Source organism: Chaetodon trifascialis, chromosome 2 (assembly GCF_039877785.1).
Source record: "Chaetodon trifascialis isolate fChaTrf1 chromosome 2, fChaTrf1.hap1, whole genome shotgun sequence".
In the NCBI taxonomy this organism is placed as follows: Eukaryota; Metazoa; Chordata; class Actinopteri; order Chaetodontiformes; family Chaetodontidae; genus Chaetodon; species Chaetodon trifascialis.
The window spans coordinates 13920026-13931299 of record NC_092057.1 but is presented as its reverse complement, the minus strand read 5'-3'; the positions used below and the strand labels follow the sequence as shown (position 1 = coordinate 13931299).

The following is an 11274-nucleotide window of genomic DNA, read 5'->3' as shown; positions in this document are numbered from 1 at the left end:
TAGAGGCATGAGTCACTTACACCTACATGGCATTCCAAAAGTAACGAAGACGCTTTAAAGGGTTTTTTGAGGGACAGATTGCTGTTTTGATGGTGATGTGTACAGGACTACATCTGTGTTTCCCCTCATCATCATAGGAAGCAGAGACTCTCAGTGGTCTGTTCCTTAGTCTCTCCCCTTCAAACCCCTTCACTCCCACCCCCTTTAAGGTTGGTATATTGTTATGTGTATGCGTGTGTGTGTGTTTGCGCACACGTGTATGTGTATGTGTGTTATCATGGGTATGCAGTATCTTAAAAGCAACCCTGCATTAGCATTTGGGCGAAGCCAACTTCCAAAAACTTAATTAACGTGCATATTTGTAGATAGAACCCTTGTAGTTCAAAGTCCCTTGCAGCTACCTTGTTTGTTTAAACCCTTTGTTTTTCTCTTTGGTGGAGATTCATAACTCTCTAAATAGACAGCACATTCTTTTGAAGTTATTTTTCCATGCACTTGTAAGTTAGTTGCAAAATAATGCATGATTCTGGTCATCTTTCATGTTATTTTTAGCTGACATTAAAATTATGTTCATTAATTCATCCTGTTCGTCAGTTTTTCCCAGTGCTACATCAAGCACATTGAACAAGCCCCAGGGGTAGTCCAACTCATGCCTGAAGGACCCCTGAGGCATTTCCAACTCTGCCTGTTCAATAATGCAAAAACTTCTCCCAAGGTACCTTCGCCGACATCAGATAGAATGACTCGAAGAAGCCCCATAACTGCAACAACACCAATCACAGCGGCAGCTGAAGGCGAGGATGACACTGGCAGGAGTAAGTCTGCATCATAAAGACGTCACATAGACATATGCAGAGGTCCTCCAAAGCCCCCAGGACCAGGAGCTGTGTGGAAACTTTTGTATAGTAGCCATTGTCCCTCAGTTCAGGTCACATGAGGCCCCCTGGCTTTTGAGACTTTATGCTGGACGCCATCCATTACAAAAGAAAAAGCTGTCGTGAGCGTCACATACATTCAGAAACTACTCTTTGAATTAACACAGTTTCGAACATTATTGAAAAGTCTATTGTATGAAAGCCACCAAGGGCCATATGAGCAAATTGTTTCCATGGCGTGCTCATGTGAAGCCAGTTTGCAAGGCCTAGACTATAATGAGAATGCATAATGAGACCACAAAGCAAAAGCTTATAAATCGTGTTTTTACTGTACAGCTTGTCCTTGGAGAGAATTGAGACTTTCAGTCACCTCTGTGGCACAAAAAACTGTTATTCAAGTTGTATTGCTATTGCTTTGCTCAATGCACATACAGTATTAAAAGAGCCCTGCTGACTTTTCTCTCTGTTTACGTTCACTGTTACTCACGAAAATCCACCATGTGAATCCCTGAGGTGGTGAATATATTTATGTCCTCATAAAACATGTTCAAAGCCGATGTTTTCTGAAAAGTTTGAAACATGCGTTGTTTACATCCATGTTTGTTGACGTGGCGCAGCTTCCTGTAGACCAGCAAAATAGTGTGAAACTTGCATGCAAACATGCTCGTAAGTAAGTCCACATGACCATACATATTTACACATGTGCGAATATGATTCAAGCAAATCTTTGTGCGCATAGTCTACGCAGAAGTAAATACACATTGATGCAGATAAGCACACATAAAAAATTACCAAGCACAGAGAAATCCACACTGACACACGGAGCCTATATATATCATCTATTTTGTGGTACAGTACATGCGCGTGCACACACAAGCCACGTACAGTCATACTGTACGTGTGCATTATGCAGAAACACAGACATCCTTCATCTCTCCCTCAGCATGACTGACATCATCCCTTCCAGACAAATTGCAGCAACACACACTCACACAAGCTCCTCTAGGGTGTATTGCTGCCTCTCCACATGAAGTGTCAGTCATTACATGTAGCATTTCACTTTTTTTTTTTTTTTTAGCTTACCCATCATATCCTCCTCCTAACAGCCCCCTGTTTGTTAACTCTGTCTCTCCTAGAAAAGATGCTTCAGCGTTATGGCAGCCTGTCTGGGAAGCTCCACATGATTGAGCTGGAGAAGGATCCTGCAGCTCAGGGCCTAGGAATCAGCCTTGTAGGGAATAAAGACGGCTCCAGGGCCCGTATGAGTGTCTATGTGGCCGATATAGACCCTCAGGGACCTGCTGGTTTAGATGGGAGGATATGGGTTGGAGACGAGCTGCTGGAGGTAAGGAATGTGAATGGGGAAAATAAGGAACAATCAGTTAGGAGGGTCTGAGATTAACAGATGGGAGGCTTTTTAGGGGCCAAGAAGTCCTAGAGAGAGACACCACATCAGAGTCAAAATTGAGAGCAGCAAAAGCAGTGGGATGTGGGTACGAGGCATGGATCAGTTGAGAGCGTTGAGCACCTGCACAGTAGATTTATCAGACAAATTACCATTTGAAGGATGGTTGGTGCTGGGCTGGATTGTCGCAATGAGCAACCGTGATAGAAATGGTGAGGAAAATCAAGGCGGAGGAGCAGCAGAGAGGGGGAGGGGAGTTAGATGTAGATGACAGAAGATGGCAGATTCATGTGGAGATGGATGGGATGAAGGAAAAGATCGATGAGGAGATGGAACATGACGTGATTTTTCTTCTAGATCAACGGTCAGATCTTGTACGGCCGAAGTCACCAAAATGCCTCCACCATCATCAATAACACTCCGTCTAAAGTCAAGATAATTCTCATCAGGTAGGACGTGCCGGGTGATTTTGCGGGGGTATTTCCATTTCTGCAAAACTTTTACCAAACAGGATTTACTGATGGTGTTGATGACCATCCCACTGATCATTTGTTTTGGTTTTGTTTTATTAGGAATAAAGCAGCTCAAGGTCAAATGACCCAGGGATCCAGAACAGAGTGTGAGGACACAGTCGACTCCCAGACAGAGCCTGGAGGATTTACCAGAGACATCCAGCACGTCATTCTGCCTCAGGTGCAATATTTTCAGTAAATCTTGGCATTAAGCATTGTCAGACCTCCAGCTGCATATATCTAGCAGCTCAAGCAGCCGGCTGGGTGGTGACAGACCTCTTGCTATAGCAGAAACAGGCTTAATACCACAGGAAATTGATGGCAAATACATACATTTTACACACAACTTTCATGAACTCTTGGTTCAAAATTAGAGTTGGTCATCTGCTTTTTTCCCCCGCAGGATCACGCAGGTCTTGGCCTCTGCCTGGCAGAGGAGGAGTCCAAGGAAGGAGTGGTGGTCAGGTCCCTGATCCAGCACGGCACTGCCAGTAAGGTGTGATGACATGATCAGTATTATTGTCATAATCTTCATCATCGGGACATAAATCTGCGTGTAGCCTGCATCCTATAACTGTATCTCAACCATTTTGGTGTTCCTCTCTCATCCATAGTTTATAGAAATCATCACTTGTTCATTTATTATCAATATATAGTACTTCAGTAGAAGCACTACAGTACTAAAATGTACTTGAAGGTAATGGAGTGGCCCCTGTCAGAGTGTTGTAGGATATTATTTGAGCCTCTTTCAACTGCTTTATCCATTGTTGTGCAGTTTATAATGATGCATCTTATTTTAGAAGATAGTCCTGTTTTGAATGTAAAATCTTGATCTTCATAGTAACTCATCTCCTCCATCACAGTGGACCTCATCCTAATCATTTGAAATTTGCAATCAATGATCTATCAGGATCACTGTACAGTACACGCAGCTGTAAACTGATGCGCTGGCTCTCGTCTCTTGGTATTTCTGGTAATATTTAAAGCAGATAAACTTTGAGATGATGGTTGCCATGTTTTGAAGTGGTGTCATCATGTACTAATAAGCTTTCATGTCGGGCCCCAGGCAACAGTTATTCAGATATTTGTCCAGAGGGTGTGCTTGATTTTTAATCTCGCTTCCTAGCCCTCCCCCTGTTACATACACTTTCACGCATTTTGCTCATCTTCCATTTTTTATTCATGTTTGCCTCTGCGTGCAGGACGGCAGGGTAAAGGTTGGAGACAGAATCATAGCGGTGGGTGATGAACCTGTGGCAGGACTGTCAGTGGACAAGGTGCAAATACACACACGCACGCACACACACACACACACACACACACACACACACACACACACACACACACACACACACACACACTATGATCTTCAAGGTCAGGCAGATTTAATAATTTATGACTCACCTGTCTTCTCTGTATTCAGGTGTCCAGCTTGATTCTCAAACACCGGGTCACTGTCAAGCTCTCCATCAGCCGCTCCAAGAGCCTCTCCTCCTCTGCCTCCCTACCTCCCCTGACATCTCTCTCCTATCCCTGCTCGCTCTCTCCCGCTTCCTCCCTAACCCTCCCTGCGCCCTCGTCTTCCTCGTCATCCCTCAGTACAATGCAGACCTCCCCCACAGGGCGGTCTGATTGGCTAGGATCAGCTCCTGCAACTTCTGACCCCCTGAGCTGTCCAGTTGTGGCTGGCAGAGAAACAATCATAGAGATTTGTAAAGGAAAAGTAGGCCTGGGCCTCAGCATTGTAGGAGGATTTGACACTCTGCTGGTGAGAGCAGCCAATGTGATATTTGACATCAACTTTTCATATAGTACTGTTAGATGAAGGGACATTTGTTAGTAATTTGTAATCATTTAAAAAAAATCTAGATTTACAGCATTGCATTAGGCAGTGTGAGCTTGTTTAATGCGTCTGTGTAGACAGTGAAAGTGGTGATGCTGTATTGTGGAAATAACTTTTTATGTTTAAGCGGATGTTGTCTAAAATACTAAATAGTAAAATATTGATTAAATGTAGATGCTGTAATAAAAGAAGTGTTTTTTGATTTGGCCACCAGGGGGCAGTAATAATCCATGAAGTAAATGATGGAGGAGCGGCACAGAGAGATGGAAGGCTGCAGGCTGGAGACCAGATATTAGAGGTATTGTGTGTATACACAAACAATATATTCGTTTGGCTGAATCAGTCTGTGACTCTCAGGGAAACCAAATGTGGCCGCGTTAGTCAGTCAGCTCATTTTAAACTGCAGTGTTTTGGCAAGATGCTGTAAAACCAATGAAGCGACACAATCAGAAATACAAATGTAAGACAATAAGATTCTGAAAGCAACAAAATCAGCATGCACAAGGCAGCGCAGAAATCACGCAGAGCAACAGAAAGAACTGATGGCTCAAAGCAGTGACATGCTTGTAGATTGATGCCAGGGCCTTTGATGGAGCCGTGAGTCATGATAAAGCACTCCTTGTCATTAGTTGTGGTAAAATCCATCTGTCGTCTGTGACACTACAGCAGTTACTCTATTCTCCTCTAACCCTGTTTTACAACTACGGGCCGTGTTTCCCCTCATCTCTGCCACTTTCTCCCAGGTAAATGGAATTGACTTGCGGCAGGCCACTCACGATGAGGCCATTGGCGTGCTGCGACTCACCACCCAGCGTGTTCGCCTGTGCGTCTTCAGGCACCAGGAGGCCTACAGGGAGGAGGACCTGTGGGACGTGTTCAGCCTGGAGCTGAAGCCTCGTCCTGGAGAGGGGCTGGGGTTCACCACTGTGGGAAAGAGGCATGTTCATCATGTTGATTAATAGAATGAAAGTTATTGGACATTGTAGTTCAAATCCTAGATGTTACTTTGTAAAGCTTGAGTTTGCCTGGCGACTGTAAGCCAGTGGAAGAGGTTGATATTGACATAAACAAGCAGCAGTGGTTTTGAATTTGACACCATCTTGGCTGTCTGTGGCTCGGGAGGTAGGGTGGGTCTGGATCCCGTCCACATGTCGAAGTGTCCGTGTGTCCAAAGACGCTGATTCCCAAGTTCCTCCTGATGGATGAGTTAGTGCTGTTTGTGAGTGTGTGAGTGAATGGGTGAATGAAAGGCCAATTGTAAAGAGCTTTATCCGTTAAGGCAGACAAGAGCTACATAAATGCAGTCCACTCTTACATCTACTGAAGAGGAGGAACAGGTGAAGGCCATGCATTTTCTGAATGACGCCGCTCTGTAAAAAAGCAAGTGATTAAGCAAGAATGTCAGTGTTGCTAGAATTTAGCAACGTTTTTTATAGTTTCAGTGAAAAACAACATTTTCTAATCTCCTGATAGTTGGTTTAAGCTGAATCAAAAGGCCCACAGTATAATTTTCATGTACAGAAATCGTGTTGATAAAGCCTCTGAACCAATCAAAGCTCACCGATCCAACTCACTGTGGTCTGTCCAGTCCTGGATGTGTGAGTTTAACTCAGTTGTCCTTATTCGCCCTCTGAATGTAAAACTCATTTTTGTTCTTCATTTCAAAATATCAAAAAAGACTTTGAAGCCCACTTTGTCTACCCTCATTTGATAAAGCAAAAATAATCACAAAAAAGTCAGAATCTATCATATTTGCAATTTATTTGTCTTTTTGATGTAGTATCAGATGCTAGCATTTGCTTTTAGAAATTTCAGTAGTGCTTTCATTTTTGAAGTAGATTTTTGAAGTATTTTTGAAAAAGTGATACAGTTTTTGCTCTTTTTTTAATTGACCCACTTTAGAGAGGATAACTATTCTTATGTCATTTAAAGTATTATAAAATTTCATGTCAAGGGTGTATGATAATGAAACGCCTTTGTGCAACATAAATACTCTGAGACCTTACAAAGGGGAGAGTGTTCTCGAGCTGTGAGCCCTTCACCAAGTTAGATTTCAGCGACTCTGTAGCAACAGGGATCATTATTGTAAAAATAATGCGTGATGGACACATAATGAAATCACACGCCGTTGCAGCATGCAGTAATGACCATAAAGGTCAGAGAAGCAGGCTGTAGGGTCACACTGCAGGGAAGACATGGGAAACATCATCTCTGAAGAGTTTAGGTGCCGATTTTCAAGCAGCTTCATGTATTTACACAATCAAGTGTGACGCTCTGCAGAACAGCAGGCTTATAGGTCATAATTAATTCTATGGGCGTGGAACAGATGCCGTGTCTGACCTCTGTTTTCCCCCAACAGTAATGACACGGGCATCTTTGTGTCAGATATCATCAGAGGAGGCGTAGCAGATTCAGATGGCAGGTTGTTGCTAGGTGACCAGATTCTGTCAATCAACGGGGAAGATGTCCGTGCAGCATCACAGGAACATGCACAGAAGCTTCTACAGGTCTGACACATTCACACTTACACATGCAAAGTCTGTAAACTAATTTGTGGTGAGTTATGTGTTTTTTATGGATTCATCATGAGATGAGTGAGATGTGTCACTTTGCTCTCAGTGTTGCAGTGGAACGTTCCACCTGGAGGTGGCTCGTTTTAAAGCCGGGCTGCAGTACTCACAGCGGAGCCAGGTAAACTGTCCCCTGTCTTCGTCCAACCCCTGTCAGGCTGTCAAAGAAAATATGATGTTGTCAGGCTTTGAGATTTCTGATTTAGCTCTGATTTCTTTCATACTGAGTCCAGACTTGTCAATCATTTTACTATTGTCTGTAGTTGAACTATTACTCTTTTGCACTATTTTAACAATAGTACTCTGTGAACTTAGGAATACTTTAAGTTGTGTTTTATCCAGAGCGAAGACTCCGACTGTTCCACCCTGACCTCCTCAAGTGCATGCGATGCTTCCCTTGGCCAGCAGAGGGAGACAGACGACAAAACAGGGAGTTTCTGTGAGTGGCCCCCATGTTCTGAAAGCAAAAGCATATAACTAGTGAGACTTTAATCACTGTCACCTGTATTTCATATGTGCAGCAGTTTACTTTCAGCAGGAATAACGTTTTTCTTCAAGCTTATTAAGTAGACATACATCTCCTTCCACTCCCACAGCATTTCAAGACCACCCTGTCATCAGAGAAGTAATGATACAGAAGGTGAGACATAAAATCATGGAATAATGATCAATTTTTTTTTTCTATTTGTGCCCCATACTGTCTAAGAGAAACTGACTTTCAACACTTTGATGTACATTTTCAGAAACAGCCTTTGTTCTTTATCTCTAATGATGAACTATATACACACATATATGTATATATACATAAATATGTATATACATATATATATATATGTATACACACACCGTACCAAGCTGGACTCCAAGCTTTCATAACATTAGGTGTTTGTGTCATGTGCAGAATCTGCCGTGTGCATTATCTTACATATGTGTTATGTGTGTGTGGTGACACCACAGGGCCCTCATGACGCCCTGGGCATCAGTGTAGCAGGAGGAGTGGGCAGTCCCCATGACAACGTACCTCTTTTTATTGCTACCATGGATACCAATGGACTGGCTGCCAAAACACAGCAATTACAGGTGGGGAGTGTTGATGAATATGTGCCTGTGTGTGTGTGTGTGTGTGTGTGTATTGTGTATTCATCACGTAGTGGAGACAAGTCTGTCACTCTCATCACAATGTGAGCTGCTTTCCTGTCTGGGGTCAAAAGTCAGTCCTCACACAGTTAACCGTTTATTTAAGTGTAATGACTTGATTTTAGGGTTAAGATTTGAAATGTGTCTGTGTTAAGGTGAAATAAAGGAGAAGCTGCACACTCTGCTGCATATTAATTAGAATAAAGACCTGTGTTGCAATGCCGCCTTTCTCAGGGTTTAAAAATAGCATACCGCAGGTTATACATATGGGTCGCTGTAGAGTATCCCTCTTGTCGACTTGGAAAAGAAGTGAGTGTGTTTGTGTGTGACAATCAGACAGGAGACAGGATCCTCAGTCTCAACGGTGTGTCCATGGAGGGAATGACTCACGTCCAAGCGGGAGTCCTGCTGGACAGCGCCTCCGGAACCATCAGTCTGCAGGTAATGTCGAAGGGTGACATACAGTAGTTAATCTCAAATGCCTCTGAGGCACTAAGTTGCAGGTTTTAGTTCAGTGTTGTCAGAGCAGTCATGCGCCACAACCTGGTTCTTCACTTTTATGTAAATGAACTGTACAAAACTCAACTCAGACATCACGTTGCATATAATAAAAACAGCTCAAACTTCAAGTCTCTAACAATGAATACAAATTAGATAGTTTTAGATAGACAGTCATCCTTTCATTATCAGTCGTTTGCATGTGAATGCTATACTGTAATTTTAAGACAATAGTGTGTCTGACGCTGATTTCACGCTGTTTGTGTTCATGTTAATAAGCCTCTGGAAAGATTTTTCTTCTGAGGGAGAAAAAGAGGTATTTGTCCGGATGTCATTTGTTCTTGACAAGTGCATTGTGTGTAAGCAAAATACATAAATTAATGAATAAAAATCAAAAGGTTTTTCTTTTTTATTACTCACACTGTATTAACATTAGTGCAGGCATGACCATGTTATTCCAGCAGAAGGATTATTGTGTATCTAGTTCATGCCTTTCTGCCATGCTGCAGAAATACGTTCATCTACCTCAATTTTACTCTGTACCTTTTCTATAATGCTTTGTGTGCGTGTGTGTGTGTGTGTGTGTGTGTGTGTGTGTATCTAGGTGGCAGCAGGTTCCAGTGGGTGCAGCACAAAGGACCACAATAATGTGCATGCACAGTCGTCAGGCCAACCCAGCAGCGCGCCCCGCTTTCACAACAACCTCCGGTGAGAATCAGTTTCGTGACGGTCTCCTGCTGTTGTACAATCTTACTTCGGTTCCCCGATGGTTTATTCACTGAATAAGGACAAAGGCAGACCCCGGTCCCCTTGACGATAATGACATAGTGCAGACATTGTGTGAGAAGCCTTGGGACCAGTGTGCTTTTGGCTGGAGTGAGCTGCGCGGTTTGTTGTGAATTGTGTTTTTTTGTTTTTTTTTTTCAGTTGATTACTTTCAAGTTATTTTTAAGGCAATTTTCAGCTGAAATATCAAAGACCAATTTCTTGGTTTCATTTCATTGATCCACACTAAATAGCACATGCGAAGACACTGTAAAACGTCACAATCTGGTAACAGAAGTACATTCATTACTTGTACTAATAATTATTTTTAACGCCAGAAATATCAGCATAGGCTATTGGTCTTAAATCTGCTGCAACTGTAATAATTCTGGGATCCATCACATTTAAGCTTACAGCTCTTCCTCTCCTTTCTCACCTACTGTCTGTCTTGATGAGATGAGGACACAAACTGACAGCATATTTCAATGCAGAGTTAAAGCAACACTTGCCCTCGAAAGCACACTAGCAGAGCCCAGCGATGCACATTGTTTGGCCTTATATTCCCGCAGTGCTCGCATGTATAAGACCATCACTCTGGAGAGAGGCTCCTCAGGCCTGGGCTTCAGCATCGTAGGAGGGTTCGGCAGCCCTCACGGAGACCTGCCGATCTACATCAAAACCGTCTTCAACAAGGTGAGAGAACATCTCCCAGGAAGGAATCTGTCATGGGAGATCCTGGTGCTCGGAAATCTAATCTCAGCACAGCAGGGTGTTCAGTTATAGAGAGCAACGCAAAGGTAGGAAGCTCCAGTTAGAAACTGCAACAGGCTTGAGGTTTTTAACAGCTGCTGATAATAATATATGCTGTAACTTGTAAAAAAGATAATGAATTATTTCATTATTTCACCCTACGCACGTCATTGGTTTATTGTGTTGCATCCTGTCATTGTGCAGCAGTTTACCATTTTAAACATCTTGTCATGTTTGATGTGTTCAATAGGATTGAAGTTCTAATGATATTTCATGCTGTCACATTTGATTTCGCTTGTTCCATTTTGTTGTCTTTCGTCTGCATCTCTCAGTGTCGTGGTAATGGTACAGACAGCTTGTGATGTCTGATCTGCACGCGCTGACGGACTGGTCTTTGTGCTCTGCAGGGGGCGGCCGTAGAGGACGGCAGGCTGAAGCGTGGGGATCAGATCATTGCCGTGAATGGACACTGTCTGGAGGGCGCGACTCACGCCGAAGCTGTGGACATCCTGAAGAAGACCAAGGGAACTGTTGTCCTCACCGTACTCTCCTGAGACACAGTTCGTCATGTCTTTGCATAATGCAGCCGCCTCCTGCACAACTTCACGCACATCTTAGAAGGCAGATGTGGACACCTCAAGTTATATTTGTTTTGTTCATAGTCCTAAGAAGAGTAGAAGTGTACATTTATCTGCATTTAGTTTGGGGCAGCTACCTCTAACTGCAGCACAGCCTGCACACAGTATTCCCATTTTAAACCCATATTCCTGTGAAGGTGTTATTTGAATTCATGTGTTCATATTATACGAATCTTCATATCCCAATCATGAACGTCTCTGCATTCATACAAACATGATTTTTAAATTACCATGAAAGCGATGCTCATAGAAACCAAAGCACCATAAGCTGACATTAAATA

General features: G+C 43.0%; 1 protein-coding gene across 1 annotated transcript in view; it reads left to right on the top strand.

The window, feature by feature from the left end:
• The window catches only part of LOC139343133 (multiple PDZ domain protein), a 35811-nt gene extending 24884 nt beyond the window's left edge, over nucleotides 1–10927 (top strand). Inside the window, exons 27-45 of the mRNA XM_070980610.1 lie at nucleotides 138–209; nucleotides 716–815; nucleotides 2012–2220; nucleotides 2638–2729; nucleotides 2853–2973; nucleotides 3196–3288; nucleotides 3995–4069; nucleotides 4216–4560; nucleotides 4850–4933; nucleotides 5379–5572; nucleotides 6995–7142; nucleotides 7255–7326; nucleotides 7521–7644; nucleotides 7802–7845; nucleotides 8163–8285; nucleotides 8679–8783; nucleotides 9445–9548; nucleotides 10175–10298; nucleotides 10763–10927. Of these exons, the coding sequence (XP_070836711.1) occupies nucleotides 138–209; nucleotides 716–815; nucleotides 2012–2220; nucleotides 2638–2729; nucleotides 2853–2973; nucleotides 3196–3288; nucleotides 3995–4069; nucleotides 4216–4560; nucleotides 4850–4933; nucleotides 5379–5572; nucleotides 6995–7142; nucleotides 7255–7326; nucleotides 7521–7644; nucleotides 7802–7845; nucleotides 8163–8285; nucleotides 8679–8783; nucleotides 9445–9548; nucleotides 10175–10298; nucleotides 10763–10909 (2376 nt within the window). The 3' untranslated portion in view covers nucleotides 10910–10927. The remainder of the gene's footprint in view (nucleotides 1–137; nucleotides 210–715; nucleotides 816–2011; nucleotides 2221–2637; nucleotides 2730–2852; nucleotides 2974–3195; nucleotides 3289–3994; nucleotides 4070–4215; nucleotides 4561–4849; nucleotides 4934–5378; nucleotides 5573–6994; nucleotides 7143–7254; nucleotides 7327–7520; nucleotides 7645–7801; nucleotides 7846–8162; nucleotides 8286–8678; nucleotides 8784–9444; nucleotides 9549–10174; nucleotides 10299–10762) is intronic.
• The last annotated feature ends 347 nt before the right edge of the window (nucleotides 10928–11274 follow it).